This window comes from Anomaloglossus baeobatrachus, chromosome 1 (genome assembly GCF_048569485.1).
Source record: "Anomaloglossus baeobatrachus isolate aAnoBae1 chromosome 1, aAnoBae1.hap1, whole genome shotgun sequence".
Lineage (NCBI taxonomy): Eukaryota > Metazoa > Chordata > Amphibia > Anura > Aromobatidae > Anomaloglossus > Anomaloglossus baeobatrachus.
Window position 1 is genome coordinate 67,524,054 of NC_134353.1, and position 18,012 is coordinate 67,542,065.

The 18,012-nt window shown below is 54.1% G+C and overlaps 1 protein-coding gene across 4 annotated transcripts in view; it reads left to right on the plus strand.

Annotated features, from left to right (window-relative positions):
• HTT (huntingtin) overlaps positions 1 to 18,012 on the plus strand; it is a 399,016-nt gene that overhangs the window by 377,923 nt on the left and 3,081 nt on the right. For all 4 annotated transcript variants that reach the window (XM_075346836.1, XM_075346838.1, XM_075346839.1 and 1 more), the window contains one exon: positions 16,329 to 16,489. In XM_075346836.1, the coding sequence (XP_075202951.1) occupies positions 16,329 to 16,489 (161 nt within the window). The remainder of the gene's footprint in view (positions 1 to 16,328; positions 16,490 to 18,012) is intronic.

Consider the following 18,012-nt stretch of genomic DNA (forward strand, 5'->3'; position numbering starts at 1 on the left):
CCTCTAACAGGGCTCCCGGCATGCTCCTTTCTCACCCCACTAAGTCGGCGGTGTTGTTAAGGTTGAGGTACCCATTGCGGGTACACAGGCTGGAGCCACATGCCGTTTTCCTTCCCCATCCCTTAGGGGCTCTGGGAGAAGTGGGATCCTATCCGTTCATCCAGGCACTGGGACCGGGATCCCTCCGCAGCCCCTGTGGGATTCTGACGGACAGGAGACTGAGTATCATCAGGGACAGGGCCCTGCATCTACAGGTACTCTGTGTCCCCTTGGGGACGGTGCATGGAGCACCTTGGCCTCAGACGCTGCAGCGACTGCGGTGTTGGTATGAGACCGGGACTACCGCGCCGACAGCGCCTGCTTGCCGGCCGCGGTTTTAATTTTAGTCCCCGGCTTTTGCGGCCTAGTGCATTAAACTCCCGCCCCCGGGCCTGCCAGTCAGGGGTAAGGGTGGGACGGTCGGTCTGACGCCGACAGTGAGGGCTGGAGCACACGTAGCTGTCCTCCGCCCCCCTCACTAATCACTCTGGGGCCAGATTCCCGCACTTTTGTAGTTACGCCCACGGCTCCCTCCTCCCCTGTGAACGCCGACAGCCATGTTTTAAGCACATTCTGCCGGTGGAGGACTTCTGGCTGCATCTCTGGGAGACCCGAGGCAGGGAATCTGGGGGCCACACTCCGCTTGAGCGGTAGGTAAGCCACACCGGTCACCCGGTGCTGGGCCCCATAGAGTGCCGAACTGTATATATATATATTATATTTGTATACATTTTCTCGGTTCGGCTGTACTGTTAGCTTGTGGCTATATATCCCTCAGTGATCACTCTCCTGGAGACAACAGCATGTCGTTTACAAGGAGCAAGGGTGCCAAGACACAGGGTTATTTTGCAACCTGTACCTCTTGTGCGGCTATGCTACCTGCAGGTTCCACCTACCCTCACTGTGAGCAATGCTCGGCCCCTGTGGCACTCGCTCAGCCGGAGCCTGGGGCACTGGTGGGACCCTCGGCCCGGGTAGAACCGCCGGTTGCCCCTGTCCAGGTGGCAGGGACAGAGTTTGCAGTTTTAGCTGAGAAACTCTCTGAGTCACTGTCACAATCCATGGCTCAGTCTATGGACAAATGGTCTGCTAAGATACTAGAAGCCTTGCAGTCCAGACCGGCCCTTACACAGGCCCCGGGCACTGCGGGATCGCCCCCAGGCCCCTCTCGGTCTGCGACGAAGTGTGCGCCTGGGGTGGCCTCTAGTTATTACGTGGAGGACTCCGGCACGGACCGCAGTCCCAGACCGGCTAAGCGGGCTCGATTAGAATCTTCCCCGACTTCATCACGCTGTTCGGGGTCTCAGCTTGAGGACTCTCTAGAGGAGGAGGCGGAGGTCGCAGCCCAGGACTCTGACCCTGACGTTGCTCTCAATCTTGATACACCTGAAGGGGACGCCATAGTAAATGACCTTATAGCGTCCATCAACCAGGTGCTAGATCTTTCTTCCCCAACTCCACCTATAGAGGAGTCGGCCGCACAGCAGGAGAAGCACCAGTTTAGGTTTCCCAAACGTACTCGGAGTGCTTTCTTCGATCACTCGAACTTCAGAGATGCTGTCCAGAAGCACAGGGCTTTCCCGGACAAGCGCTTTACTAAACGCCTTAATGACACACGTTACTCCTTCCCCTCTGACGTAGTTAAGGGTTGGGCTCAATGTCCCAAGGTGGATCCTCCAGTCTTTAGACTGGCGGCTAGATCCGTAGTGGCAGTGGCTGACGGTTCAACGCTCAAGGATGCCACGGACAGGCAGATAGAGCTCCTAATGAAATCCATCTATGAAGCCATAGGCGCGTCCTTTGCCCCAGCCTTTGCAGCAGTGTGGGCACTCCAGGCTATCTCAGCTTGTCTGTCTGAGATTAATGCGGTCACCCGTACCTCGGCTCCGCAAGTAGCGTCTTTGACTTCTCAGGCGTCGGTATTTTCATCCTACGCCATGAATGCTGTCCTGGACTCGGCTAGCCGTACAGCGGTAGCATCCGCCAATTCGGTGGCAGTCCGCAGGGCCATGTGGCTACGTGAATGGAAGGCAGACTCTGCTTCCAAGAAGTTCTTGACCGGTTTGCCTTTTTCTGGCGACCGATTGTTTGGCGAAGAATTTGATGAAATTATTAAGCAATCCAAGGGAAAGGACTCGTCCTTACCCCAGCACAAACCAAAGAGACCTCAGCAACGAAAAATTCAAGCGAGGTTTCGGTCCTTTCGGCCCTCAGTCAGATCCCAATCCTCCTCGTCCAACAGGCCACAGAAGAGCCAGAGAAACTCTTCTGCATGGCGGTCTAAGTCACGTCCTCCAAAGACCGCCGGAGGCACCGTCTCCAAGGCGGCCTCCTCATGACTTTCGGCCTCCCCAAACCGCATCCTCGGTCGGTGGCAGGCTCTCCCGCTTTTGCGACGCCTGGTGGCCACATGTCCAAGACCGATGGGTGAGGGACATTCTGTCTCACGGTTACAGGATAGAGTTCAGCTCTCGTCCTCCGACTCGTTTTTTTCAGAACATCTCCGCCCCCCGAGCGAACCGTGGCACTTTTTCAGGCGGTGGACACTCTGAAGACAGAAGGAGTTGTGATCCCCGTTCCCCTTCAGGAACGGGGTCGCGGTTTTTACTCCAACCTGTTCGTGGTACCAAAAAAGGACGGTTCATTCCGTCCCGTTTTGGACCTCAAATTGCTCAACAGACATGTGAGAACCAGGCGGTTTCGCATGGAATCCCTCCGCTCTGTCATCGCTTCGATGTCCCAAGGGGACTTCCTAGCATCAATCGACATCACGGATGCCTATCTCCACGTGCCGATCGCTCCAGAGCATCAACGCTTCCTGCGTTTCGCCATCGGGGACGAACACCTTCAGTTTGTGGCACTGCCTTTCGGCCTGGCGACAGCCCCACGGGTCTTCACCAAGGTCATGGCATCCGTTGTGGCAGTCCTACACTCTCAGGGCCACTCAGTGATCCCGTACTTAGACGATCTCCTAGTCAAGGCACCCTCCCGGGTGGCATGTCAACACAGTCTGACCGTGGCTCTGGAGACTCTCCAGAGGTTTGGGTGGGTCATCAATTTCCCAAAGTCAAAATTGACACCGACCCAATCACTGACTTACCTTGGGATGGAGTTTCATACTCTCTCAGCGATAGTCAAGCTACCGCTGGACAAACAGCGTTCGCTGCAAACAGGGGTGCAATCTCTCCTTCGGGCCCAGTCACACCCCTTGAGGCGCCTCATGCACTTCCTGGGGAAGATGGTGGCAGCAATGGAGGCAGTTCCCTTTGCGCAGTTTCATCTGCGTCCACTCCAATGGGACATTCTCCGCAAATGGGACAAGAGGTCGACATCCTTAGACAAGAACGTCTCTCTTTCTTTGTCGCTCCATTGGGAGACCCAGACAATGGGTGTATAGCTACTGCCTCCGGAGGCCACACAAAGTATTACACTTAAAAGTGTAAACCCCTCCCCTCTGCTATACACCCTCCCGTGCATCACGGGCTCCTCAGTTTTTATGCTTTGTGCGAAGGAGGCACACATGCACGCATAGCTCCACATCTTAGCAGCAGCTGCTGACTATGTCGGATGGAAGAAAAGAGGGCCCATATTAGGGCCCCCAGCATGCTCCCTTCTCACCCCACTCTGGTCGGCGGTGTTGTTAAGGTTGAGGTACCCATTGCGGGTACAGAGGCTGGAGCCCACATGCTGTTTTCCTTCCCCATCCCTTTAGGGCTCTGGGTGAAGTGGGATCCTAATCGGTCTCCAGGCACAGGGGACCGTGCTCCCTCCGCAGCCCCTGGGGAATCTGCTGGACAGGAGCCGGGTATCGTCAGGGACAAGGCCCTGCTACTGTGAGGTACTCTGTGTCCCCGTGGGGACCGCGCATGGAGCGCTGGTGCCATATACACTGCAGCACTGCTGGGTGTGTTAGTGCGCCGGGGGACCACCGCGCCGGCCGCGCTGTGAGGTACTCTGTGTCCCCGTGGGGACCGCGCATGGAGCGCTTGTGCCATACACACTGCAGCACTGCTGGGTGTGTTAGTGCGCCGGGGACTACCGCACCGGCCGCGCTTATTTGCGGGCCGCGCTTATAAATTTAGTCCCCGGCTTTTGCGGCCTAGTATCGCATATTCCCGCCCACAGGCCTGCCAGTCAGGGGAAGGGCGGGACGCTGCACAGGACATCAGCGCTGAGGGCTGGAGCATACTCTGTATCCTCCTCCCCCCTCACTCAGCACAGTGGGGCACTAGATTCCCGCACTTTCTAGGGCACGCCCACGGCCCCCTCCTTCCCACAGAGCGCCGGCAGCCATTACTGTCAGCACTTCTGACGCTGGAGAGGAGAGACACCAGGAAGGCCCAGGCAGGGATTCTGGTGATCACACATATCTATATATATATGCTTCTATGCTATACATGTATGGTCGCACTGTTGAATTTTGGCTACTCCAGGAGAAGCCTTACAGTCCTCCCGGGCACTGTTCAATCATTACCGCCCCCGGACCTGCCAGTCAGGGGGAAGGGCGGGACAGTCGGGCTGACGCCGACAGTGAGGGCCGGAGCACACTTCGCTGTCCTCCGCCCCCCTCACTATTCACGCTACGGCACTGATCCCCGCAAGGTACTCAGTGTCCCCTTAGGGACGGTGCAGAGAGCACCTTCGCCTCAGACTTGGCGACTACCGCGCCGACCGCGCCTGCTGGCCGGCTGCGGTCTGTAACTTTAGCTCCCGGCTTTTGCGGCCTAGCGCCTTAAACTCCCGCCCCTGGCCCTGCCAGTCAGGGGGAAGGGCGGGACGGTCAGTCGGAGGCTAGCAGTGACGGCTGGAGCACACTTGGCTGTTCTCCGCCTCCTTCACGTTTCACTCAGGGCACCAGATTCCCGCACTTTTGGGGTTACGCCCACGGCTCCCCCATCCACTGTACGCCGACAGCCATGTTTTCAGCAGCACATACTGCTTCAGGGTCGGTACACCAGGGGGCTTCTTCTCGATGCTGGGCCCCCTAGAGTGATGAACTGTATATGTGATGCACTGTATATATGGATATATAATGTTTGTATGCAGTTTCACAGTTCGGCGGTACATATGTATCCTCAATGATTACTGTGAACATTGCTCGGGCCATGTGGCTCTCGCTCAGCCGGTGTCGGGGGCACTGCTGAGCTTCGCCGGCGTTCCCTGTCCAGGCGGCAGGGACAGAGTTACAGCTTGCTGAGAAACTCTCTGGGTCATTTTCACTATCCATGTCTCAGGCTATGGACAAATGGTCGGCTGAGAGACTAGGAGTTTGCAGTCCAGCCCGGCCCCTTACACAGGCCACGGGCATTGAGGGATCGCCCCAGGCCTCTATCGGTCTGCGACGAAGCGTGCTCCTGGGGTGGCCTCTTGTTATTATATGAACTCCAGCACGAACCGCAGTCCCAGTCCGGCTAAGCAGCCTTGCTTGGAATCTTCCCCGACTTCTTCAAGGGTCTCAGCTTGAGGACCCTCTAGAGGATGGGGCGGAGGTCGCAACCCAGGACTCTGTCCAGACGTGGCTCTCAAGGCTTCACAGATACAGTCCAGAAGCACAGAACGCCTTATAACACACGTTGTCCCTTCCCCTCTGACGTTGTTCAGGTTTGGGCTCAGTGTCATAAAGTGCCCTCCAGTCTCTTGACCGGCGGCTAGATCTGTAGTAGCAATGGCTGGCGGGCCCACGCTCAAGAATGCCACGGACAGACAGATAGAACTCCTAATGAGATCCATCTATGAAGCCATAGGTGCGTCCGTTGCCCCAGCCTTTGCAGGGGTGGGCACTCCAGGCTATTTCAGCTGCTCTGCTCAGATCAATGCGGTCATCCTGTGCTTCGCAATTAGCGTCTTTGACGTCTCAGGCGGTGGTATTTTCATCCTCCGCCGTGCACAGAGAACCTTTTCTGCATGGCGGTCCAGGTCAGGGGAGTGGTCCCCACATGTCCAAGAACGATGTAGGAGACATTCTGTCTTACGGTCACAGGATAGAGCTCAGTTCTCGTCCTCCGACTCGTTGCTTCAGAGCATCTCCGTCCCCCGAACGAGCCGATGCACGTTTCCATGCGGTGAACACTCCGAAGGCAGGAGGAGTTGCGATCCTCGTTCCCATTCAAGAACGTAGTCGCGGCCTTTTACTCCAGCTTGTTCGTGGTACCAGATAGGACGGCTCACTCCGCCCTGTTCTGGACTTCACACTGCTCAACGGACAGAGAACCTGACGGTTCCGGATGGAATCTCTCCGCTTGCCATCGCCTTTGATGGCCCAAGGAGGCTTCCTAGCATCAATCGACATCAGGGATGTTTATCTCCAAGTGCCGATTGTACCAGAATATCAGCGCTTCCTGCGCTTCGCCATAGGGAACGAACACTTTCTGTTCGTGGCACTAACTGCCGGCCTGGTGACAGCCCTACGGGCCTTCACCAAGGTCATGACAACGGTGGTAGCGGTCCTACTCTCTCAGGCAATCTGCTGGTCAAGGCCCCCTCTCGGGTGGCATGCCAACACAGCTTCCGCTGGACAAACAGCGTTCACTACTGACAGGGGTGCAATCGTTCCTTCGAGCCCAGTCACACCCCTTGAGGCGCCTCATGCACTTCCTAGAGAAGTTGGTGGCAGCAATGGAGGCAGCTCCGTTTGCGCAGATTCATCTGCGCACACTTTATTGGGACTTTCTCCGCAAATGGGACAGCAAATCGACGTCCCTCGACAAGAACGTTGCTCCTTCTCAGGCAGCCATGGCCTCCCTTCAGTGGTGGCTTCTTCCCACTCTTGTCGAAGGAAAAAATCCTTCCTGCCCACATCCTGGGCTGTGGTCACGGCGGACGCGAGTCTGTCAGGGAGTCTTCCTCCGCCACAGGGCTCAGGGTACATGGACTCAGCAGAGTCCTCCCTCCAGATCAATGTTCTGGAGGTAAGGGCAGTGTTCTAGCCCTAAAAGCGTTCCAGCCATGGCTGGAAGGCAGGCAGATCCGAATTCAGTCGGACAACGCCACGGCGGTGGCATACATCAACCACCAAGGCGGCACAAGCAGTCGGCAAGCCTTCCAGCAAGTCCGGCGGATTCTGCTGTGGGTGGAAGCCACAGCCTCTACCATCTCCGCAGTTCACATCCCGGGCGTAGAAAACTGGGAAGCAGACTTTCTCAGTCGCCAGGACATGGACGCAGGGGAATGGTCTCTTCGACCGGACGTGTTTCAAGAGATTTGTTGCCGCTGGGGGAAGCCGGACGTTGACCTATTGGCGTCCCGGCACAACAACAAGGTCCCGGCATTCATGGCACGTTCTCAAGATCACAGAGCTCTGGCGGCAGACGCATTAGTTCAGGATTGGTCGCAGTTTCCACTGCCTCACGTATTTCTCCTCTGGCACTGCTGCCCAGAGCGTTACGCAGGATCAGATCCGACTGCCGCCGCGCCATCCTCGTCGCTCCAGACTGGCCGAGGAGGTCGTGGTACACGGATCTGTGGCATCTCACGGTAGGCCAACCGTGGACACTACCAGACTGGCCAACCTTGCTGTCTCAAGGGCTGGTTTTTCCATCTGAATGCTGCGGCCCTCAACCTGACTGCGTAGCCATTGAGTCCTGGATCCTAGCATCTTCAGGGTTATCTCAAGAGGTCATTGCCACTATGAGACAAGCCAGGAAACCAACGTCCGCCAAGATCTACCACAGGACGTGGAAGATCTTCTTATCCTGGTGCTCTGATCAGAGTTTTACTCTCTGGCCATTCGCCTTGCCCACTTTCTGTCCTTCCTTCAATCCGGAATGGAAAAGGGGTTGTCTCTCGGTTCCCTCAAGGGACAAGTTTCGGCGCTTTCTGTGTTGTTTTCAAAAGCGTCTAGCCAAACTCCCTCAGGTACACACGTTCCTGCAGGGGGTTTGCCACATAGTCCCTCCTTACAAGCGTTGGCTAGAACCCTTGGATCGGAACAGGGTGATACCGGCTCTTCAGAAACCACCCTTCGAGCCAATGATTGATATTCTTTTCCACGACTTTCGCAGAAGGTGGTCTTCCTAGTGGCAGTCACGTCACTCCGCAGAGTGTCTGACATAGCAGCGCTGTCATGCAAAGCCCCCCTTCCTGGTGTTTCACCAGGACAAGGTGGTTCTGCGTCCGGTTCCGGAATTTCTCCCGAAGGTGGTATCCTCTGTTCATCTCAATCAGGATATCTTCTTACCTTCTTTTTGTTCTCATCCGATTCACCAATGTGAAAAGGATTTGCACTTGTTAGGTCTGGTGAGAGCACTCAGACTCTACATTTCTCGTACGGCGCCCCTGCGCCGCTCGGATGCGCTCTTTGTCCTTGTCGCTGGCCAGCGTAAAGGGTCGCAAGCTCCCAAGTCAACTTGGCTCGGTGGATCAAGGAACCAATTCTTGAAGCCTACCGTTCTGCTGGGCTTCCGATTCCTTCAGGGCTGAAAGCCCATTCTACCAGAGCCGTGGGTGCATCCTGGGCATTGCGGCACCAGGCTACGGCTCAGCAGGTGTGTCAGGCGGCTACCTGGTCGAGTCTGCTCACTTTCACGAAACACTATCAGGTGCATGCCTATGCTTCGGCAGATGCCAGCCTAGGTAGGCGAGTCCTTCAGGCGGCGGTTGCCCACCTGTAAGAGGGGGCCGCTTTTCGGCTCTTTTTATCGAGGTATTCTTTTACCCACCCAGGGACTGCTTTTGGACGTCGAAATTGTCTGGGTCTCCCAATGGAGCGACAAAGAAGAAGGGAATTTTGTTTACTTACCGTAAATTCCTTTTCTTCTAGCTCCTATTGGGAGACCCAGCACCCGCCCCTGTTCCCTTCGGGCTGTTGTTCTTTTGTGTACACATGTTGTTCATGTTGAATTGTTCTTTTGGTTCATGGTTTCAGTTCTCCGAACATCCTTCGGATTGAATTTACCTTAGACCAATTTATAAGTTTCCTCCTTCCTGCTTTTGCACCAAAACTGAGGAGCCCGTGATGCACGGGAGGGTGTATAGGCAGAGGGGAGGGGTTACACTTTTTAAAGTGTAATACTTTGTGTGGCCTCCGGAGGCAGAAGCTATACACCCCAATTGTCTGGGTCTCCCAATAGGAGCTAGAAGAAAAGGAATTTACGGTAAGTAAACAAAATTCCCTTCTTTTATATAGTGCCAACATTTTCTGCAGCATCACTGTCCTCATTGGGGCCCACAATCTAAATATCCTTTCTTTGTCGCTCCATTGGGAGACCCAGACAATTGGGGTGTATAGCTTCTGCCTCCGGAGGCCACACAAAGTATTACACTCAAAAGTGTAACCCCTCCCCTCTGCCTATACACCCTCCCGTGCCTCACGGGCTCCTCAGTTTTATGCTTTGTGTGGAAGGAGGCACACATCCACTCATGCATTCCCATTTTAGTCAGCAGCAGCTGCTGATGTTATCGGTTGGAAGAAAAGAGGGCTCCTATGGGGCCCCCGGCATGCTCCCTTCTCACCCCACTACGTCGGCGGTGCTGTTAAGGTTGAGGTACCCATTGCGGGTACGACGGCCGGAGCCTCATGCCGTATTTCCTTCACCATCCCTGGTGGGCTCTGGGAGAAGTGGGATCCTGAGCGGTCATCCAGGTACTGGGACCGTGCTCCCTCCGCAGCCCCTGTGTGGAATCTGCCGGATCGGAGTATTTTCTTTATCAGGGACAGGGCCCTGCATCTGTCAGGTACTCTGTGTCCCCATGGGGACGGTTCATGGAGCGCCTGGCACCTGGACGCTGCAAGGGCTGCTAGGCCGTGAAAGCCGGGGGACTTCCGCGCCGACCGCGCCTGTTTGTCGGCCGCGGTCATAAATTTAGTCCCCGGCTTCAACTGCGGCCTACTTGAAAAATCTCGCCCCCGGACCTGGCTGTCAGGGTAGTGGCGGGACAGCCGACCGGACGCTGCCTGGGACACACAGCGGCTGCTGATCCGTGAAAGCCGGGGGACTTCCGCGCCGACCGCACCTGCTTGTCGGCCGCGGTCATAAATTTAGTCCCCGGCTTCAGTTGCGGCCTACTGGCAAGACTCCCGCCCCCGGACCTGTCTGTCAGGGTAGGGGCGGGACAGCCGTCCTGACGTCGGCAGTGAGGGCAGGAGCATCCTGTATGCTTCCTCCCCCCTCTTTGATCACAACAGGGACCCCAGATTCCCGCACTTTTTCTGGTGCCGCCCACCGCTCCACTCCCCCTCTGAGAGCTCCAGCAGCCATTTTTTTCAGGCATTCGGCGCTGGAGAATCATTAGGAAACAGCTCTTCACCTTTGGGAGACCTGGAGCAGGGAATCTGGAGGACACACACGCCGCTTTTTAGCGGTCGGTAAGCCACACCAGTCATCCGGTGCTGGTCCCCCTGGGTTGCCTGAATAGATACGTATTATATATCTTTATATATATATCTCTGTTCGGCCGGGCTGTATACTCTTCCCTTATACCCTCTGTGATCACTCTCCTGGGACACAACAGCATGTCGTCCACAAGGAGCAAGGGCGCTAAGGCAAAGGGTTTCTTTGCGACCTGTACCTCTTGTGGGGCTATGTTGCCTGCGGGTTCCACCTACCCTCACTGTGAGCAATGCTCGACCCCTGTTACACTGACTCAGCCGGAGCCGCGACCACTGGTGGGCCCCTCGGCTCAGGTAGACCCCCAAGCTACCACTGTCCAGGCGGCAGGGACAGAGTTTGTAGTTTTTGCTGAGAAGCTCTCTGAGTCACTTTTACAATCCATGGCTAAGTCTATGGACAAATGGTCTGCCAAGCTGCTAGAAGCCTTGCAGTCCAGACCGGTCCTTACACAGACCCAGGACACTGTTGGATCGGCGCCTCCAGGTCCCTCTCGGTCCACGCCGCAGCGCGCTCCCGGGGTGGCCTATGTTTCACGTGGAGGACTCCTCCACGGACCACAGCCCCAGACCAGCTAAGCGGGCCCGCTTGGAATCCTCAGCTTCATCACGCTGCTCAGGTTCCCGGCTGGAGGACTCGCTGGAGGACGAGGAGGAGGTCGCAGCTCAGGGCTCTGACCATGACGTTGCCCTCAACCTTGATACACCTGAAGGGGACGCCTTAGTAAATGATCTTATCTCGTCCATTAACCAGGTGTTAGATCTATCTCCCCCGCCTCCACCTATAGAGGAGTCGGCTTCACAGCAGGAGAAACACCAGTTTCGGTTCCCCAAACGTACACGGAGTGCGTTTTTCGACCACTCTAACTTCAGAGATGCTGTCCAGAAACCCAGAGCGGTTCCGGACAAGCGCTTTACTAAGCGCCTTGCTGACACACGTTACCCCTTCCCCTCTGACGTAGTTAAGGGTTGGGCTCAGTGTCCCAAGGTGGATCCTCCAGTCTCTAGATTGGCGGCTAGATCTGTGGTATCGGTTGCAGATGGCTCATCGCTAAAAGATGCCACTGACAGGCAGATAGAGCTCCTGGTGAAATCCATCTATGAAGCCACGGGCGCGTCCTTTGCCCCGGCTTTTGCAGCCGTGTGGGCACTCCAAGCTATCTCGGCTTGTCTAACCGAGATTAATGCGGTCACACGTACTTCTGCTCCGCAGGTTGCGTCTTTGACTTCTCAGGCGTCGGCGTTTTCTTCATACGCCATGAATGCAGTCTTAGACTCTACTAGCCGTACAGCGGTGGCATCCGCTAATTCGGTGGCAGTCCGCAGAGCCATGTGGCTGCGCGAATGGAAGGCAGACTCGGCTTCCAAGAGATTCCTAACCGGTTTGCCGTTTTCTGGCGACCGATTGTTTGGAGAACGATTGGATGAGATTATTAAAGAATCCAAGGGAAAGGACTCCTCCTTACCCCAGTCCAGACCGAAGCGACCTCAGCAACGTAAGATACAATCGAGGTTTCGGTCCTTTCGCCCCTCCGCCAAGTCCCAATCCTCTTCGTCCAATAGGCCGGAGAAGGGTCAGAGGAGCTCCTACGCGTGGCGGTCTAAGTCACGCCCCCAAAAGGCTGCCGGAGGCACTGCCTCCAAGGCGGCCTCCTCATGACTCTTGGCATCCCCGAACCGCATCCTCGGTCGGTGGCAGGCTCTCCCACTTTTGCGACACCTGGTGGCCACATGTTCAAGACCGATGGGTGAGAGACATTCTGTCTCACGGTTACAGGATAGAGTTCACCTCTCGTCCTCCAACTCGTTTCTTCACAACCTCCCCCCCCCCCTGCTCGGGCCGACGCACTTCTTCAGGCAGTGGCCGTTCTGAAGACAGAAGGAGTTGTGATTCCCGTCCCCCCTCAGGAACAGGGGCGCGGCTTTTACTCCAACTTGTTCGTGGTGCCAAAGAAGGACGGTTCATTCCGTCCCGTTCTGGACCTCAAACTGCTCAACAGACATGTGAGAACCAGACGGTTCAGGATGGAGTCTCTCCGCTCGGTCATCGCTTCGATGTCACAAGGAGACTTTCTCGCATCGATCGACATCAAAGATGCTTATCTCCATGTGCCGATCGCACCCGAACATCCACGCTTCCTGCGTTTCGCCATAGGGGACGAACACCTTCAGTTCGTGGCATTGCCTTTCGGCTTGGCGACAGCCCCACGGGTTTTCACCAAAGTCATGGCATCCGTTGTGGTGGTCCTACACTCCCAAGGCCACTCGGTGATTCCCTACTTAGACGATCTCCTAGTCAGGGCACCGTCTCGGGAGGCGTGTCAACACAGCCTTACCGTCGCTCTGGAGACTCTCCAGCAGTTCGGGTGGATCATCAACTTTCCAAAATCCAAGTTGACACCGACCCAGTCATTGACCTACCTCGGGATGGAGTTTCATACCCAGTCAGCGGTAGTCAAGCTACCACTGGACAAACAGCTTTCTCTGCAGGCAGGGGTGCAATCTCTTCTTCAGAGTCAGTCACACCCATTGAGGCGCCTCATGCACTTCCTAGGGAAGATGGTGGCAGCGATGGAGGCAGTGCCCTTCGCGCAATTTCATCTACGCCCACTCCAATGGGACATTCTCCACAAGTGGGACAAGAGATCGACTTCCCTCGACAAGAATGTCTCTCTTTCCCTGGCAACCAAGACGTCTCTTCAGTGGTGGCTTCTTCCCACTTCTCTATCGCAGGGAAAGTCCTTCCTGCCCCCAACCTGGGCTGTGGTCACCACGGACGCGAGCCTGTCAGGGTGGGGAGCAGTGTTTCTCCACCACAGGGCTCAGGGGACCTGGACTCCGAGGGAGTCTTCCCTTCAGATCAATGTTCTGGAGATAAGGGCAGTGTATCTAGCCCTATTGGCGTTCCATCAGTGGCTGGAGGGCAGGCAGATCCGCATCCAGTCGGACAACGCCACTGCAGTCGCCTACATCAATCACCAGGGCGGCACTCGCAGTCGTCAAGCCTTCCAGGAAGTACGGCGAATTCTGCAGTGGGTGGAAGCCACAGCATCCACCATCTCCGCAGTTCACATACCGGGAGTAGAAAACTGGGAAGCAGATTTTCTCAGTCGTCAGGGCATGGACGCGGGGGAATGGTCTCTGCACCCAGAGGTGTTTCGAGAGATCTGTCGCCGCTGGGGAACGCCGGACGTCGATCTCATGGCGTCACGGCACAACAACAAGGTCCCAGCATTCATGGCACGATCTCAGGATCACAGAGCTCTGGCGGCGGATGCATTAGTACAGGATTGGTCGCAGTTTCAACTGCCTTATGTGTTTCCTCCTCTGGCGATGCTACCCAGAGTATTACGCAAGACCAGGTCCGACTGCCGCCGCGCCATTCTCGTCGCTCCAGACTGGCCGAGGCGGTCGTGGTACCCGGATCTGTGGCATCTCACGGTGGGTCAACCGTGGGCCCTTCCAGACCGCACAGACTTGCTGTCACAAGGGCCGTTTTTCCATCTGTATTCTGCGGCCCTCAACCTGACTGTGTGGCCATTGAGTCCTGGCTCCTAGCATAGTCAGGGTTATCTCAGGATGTCATTGCCACTATGAGACAAGCCAGGAAACCAACGTCCGCCAAGATCTATCACAGGACTTGGCGGATATTCTTGTCCTGGTGCTCTGTGAATGGGTTTACTCCCTGGCCTTTTGCCTTACCAATTTTTCTTTCCTTCCTTCAATGTGGAATGGACAAAGGTTTGTCACTAAGCTCTCTCAAGGGACAAGTATCGGCGCTCTCAGTATTTTTTCAAAGGCGCCTGGCCAGGCTCCCGCAGGTCCGCACGTTCCTGCAAGGAGTATGCCACATAGTCCCACCTTACAAGCGCCCACTAGAGCCCTGGGACCTTAACAGGGTGCTAACGGCTCTTCAGAAACCACCTTTCGAGCCGCTGCGAGATGTCTCCTTATCACGTCTTTCGCAGAAGGTGGCATTTCTAGTGGCAGTCACATCACTCCGAAGAGTGTCAGATCTTGCAGCGCTGTCATGCAAAGCCCCTTTCCTGGTTTTTCACCAGGATAAGGTGGTTCTGCGTCCTGTTCCGGAATTTCTCCCTAAGGTGGTATCTCCTTTTCATCTCAATCAGGATATCACCTTACCTTCTTTTTGCCCTAATCCAATTCACCGATGTGAAAAGGAATTGCATTCATTAGATCTAGTGAGAGCACTCCGGTACTACGTGTCTCGCACAGCGCCCTTGCGCCGTTCAGATGCACTCTTCGTACTTGTCGCCGGTCAGCGTAAGGGTTCGCAGGCTTCCAAGTCAACCTTGTCTAGGTGGATCAAGGAACCGATTCTTGAAGCTTACCGTTCTTCGGGGCTTCCGCTTCCTTCGGGGCTGAAAGCCCATTCTACCAGAGCCGTGGGTGCGTCCTGGGCATTGCGGCACCGGGCGACGGCTCAGCAGTTGTGTCAGGCAGCTACCTGGTCTAGCCTGCACACTTTCACGAAACACTATCAGGTGCATACCTATGCTTCGGCAGATGCCAGTCTAGGTAGGCGAGTCCTTCAGGCGGCAGTTGCCCACCTGTAAGAGGGAGCCGTGTCGGCTCTATTTATCGAGGTATTATTTTACCCACCCAGGGACTGCTTTTGGACGTCCCAATTGTCTGGGTCTCCCAATGGAGCGACAAAGAAGAAGGGAATTTTGTTTACTTACCGTAAATTCCTTTTCTTCTAGCTCCAATTGGGAGACCCAGCACCCGCCCCTGTTCCCTTCGGGCTTGTTGTTCTGTTGTGTACACATGTTGTTCATGTTCAATTGTTTCTTGGTTCATGGTTTCAGTTCTCCGAACATCCTTCGGATTGAATTTACCTTAGACCAATTTATAAGTTTCCTCCTTCCTGCTCTTGCACCAAAACTGAGGAGCTCGTGAGGCACGGGAGGGTGTATAGGCAGAGGGGAGGGGTTACACTTTTGAGTGTAATACTTTGTGTGGCCTCCGGAGGCAGAAGCTATACACCCCAATTGTCTGGGTCTCCCAATTGGAGCTAGAAGAAAAGGAATTTACGGTAAGTAAACAAAATTCCTTTCATCTGTATGTCTTTAGAGTGTGGGAGGAAACCCACAAAAACACCTGAAGAACATACAAACTCCTTGCAGATGTTGTCCTTGGTGCAATTTGAACCCAGGACCCCAGCGCTGCAAGACTGCAGTGCTAACCACTGAGCTACCATGCCGCCAAGGGTTAAATAGAATCATATGTAGAGAACGACCCCCTAATAAGTCAGTGTGGCAATCAGAAAAATAAAAAGACCAAGGCTATAAATAGTTACCCATATGAACCTGTGTCCCTGCAGAAGTACGTGCGCACCGACGCACGTTTCGCAGATGCTTCTTCTGGGGGAGGAGACTGTGGCCATGTGTAAGAAGTTATATATAGTGTGGGTGCCAACAGGTGAATTAAATCATCTGAATCTGCACATCTTGTTGCGCATGCACGGCGGATCTTGGTAGCAAATGCGTCACATCCAGCGAACCCAGAAACAGTACAGGTCAGGAAAAGTTCTAGTCATGTCTGATTCTGAGAATGCCGGGCAGTAACCAGTATCTACCATTTCTGGGGTTTTATTTCAGCATTATACAGCTATTTTGATATGGGTTATAAGTACACCAGCCTCATCAGGTCCAAGAGATGACACATGCAGTTTGTATTGAAATATTTAGTGACAGAGCCACAATAAAAAGATTTTTTTTTTTCCCTCTTGCAAGTTTATGGAAGCAGCCGAACAAGCAGTTAGTATTTGCTCACCTTGTGACAGGGTGCGTCCACCACCGACCATCTCACCTTGTGGAGCGGGGACGGCCACTGATCAGTCATTTATGGTGTATCCTGTAGGCGCTTGTACACACTGATTATGACGGGGTTGATGTTTGTGTCAATGTGGTTGCTCACCTGATGATCTGGGTCTTCTCTGTAGGTGTTTCAGACATTACACGCCACAGGACAGTCCTCTATGGTGCGCGACTGGGTCATGTTGTCCCTCTCGAACTTCACGCAGAGGACGCCGGTCGCCATGGCAATGTGGAGCCTCTCCTGCTTCTTCGTCAGTGCGTCAACCAGCAAGTGGATCTCCGCCATGTATCCTTAATGCACTTATCCTGTCGTAACCTCCGTACACTCACTATCTCCTGTTATGTCACGGACGAGGGAAACGCAGCCTCATCTCCGGCATGTCGGCACTTACATAACTTATTTATAGTCTATAGGGTTCCATTATTATACTGAAGAGACCTAAACTCCAATATATAAGGATCATAACTCTCTGTACATCAGCCCTTGTAATGATGACAAGGACACTGCTCTGCCCGCTGTCATCATGCACTAGTATTGCCCCATATACATTGTAGACTAAAGTCATCCGCAACCGCCAATTTTGTTGGAATTGGCCGACAGTCTGTGTATGCGGTCTCCCGGCTATCCCCCTATAGAGAAGGATTCGGCGACCAATCCTTTTGATTTTCCCTGGGGATAAGCCGCTGTCAGATAATTTTGGTGACGACTTTCCTAGAATTCATGGGAGCGTTCCTGTGTATGGGGGGTAAGGTGGGTCATGCGCGAGAGCCATCAATCATTCAGCTGATGGTTATCCAGTTATCCAATATATATTGTGTAAGGTGGGTCATAAGAGAGAGCCATCAGACCATCATTCGGATGATGGTTATCCAGTGTATATGGGGTTAAGGTGGGTTTTGAGAGAGAGCCATTATACGATCATCGGCTGATGGTTATCCAGTTATCCAATGTATATGGGGGTAAGGTGGGTCGTAAGAGCGAGACATCAGATGATCATTCCGCTGATAGTTATCCAGTTATCCAATATATATTGTGTAAGGTGGGTCATAAGAGAGAGCCATCAGACAATCATTCGGCTGATCGTTATCCAATGTATATGGGGTAAGGTGGGTCATAAGAGAGAGCCATCAGATGATCATTCGGCTGATGGTTATCCAGTTATCCAATGTACGTGGGCTAAAGTGGGTCGTAAGAGCGAGCTATCAGGTGATCATTCGGCTAATGGTTATCCAGTTATCCAATGTATATGGGGGTAAGGTGGGTCAAAGGAGAGCCATCAGACGATCATTCGGCTGATGGTTATACAATGCATATGGGGACCTTATGAACCTAGCCTCATATTTTATTAGACTTCCCAAGGTTAAATAATTTTGTCACTAATTATTTTGCACTGATAATGGCCTTCTCCACATATCACATCAGATGGATTAACAATTCCTTTTTTGTTAGTACGGTCACCATCATTCACTTAGTCACATCTAGACTGTGACGCTCCTCAGCGATCTGCAGATAAAGTGATACATTTCCCTGCAGCGCCCCCGCAGGAGAAAAAAAAAAATAATACATGGTTTCTAATAATATCAATAGCCGACATCCCCCAGGTCCTCCAGAGCAATAGACTCCATTTTTACTGTAACTAATAAGTCTGGTAGCCACTCTCAACACACAGAAATCCCTAGTGGGGTCCTGGAATATGGACCTTGTATTTCCTTGTTGCTATCGTTGCCCTTCTTATCTTGTAGTCTTGAATGTTAAAGGGGATGGCCTTAATGAAAAAAAAAAAGTGTCTATAAGACCCTACAGGGTTT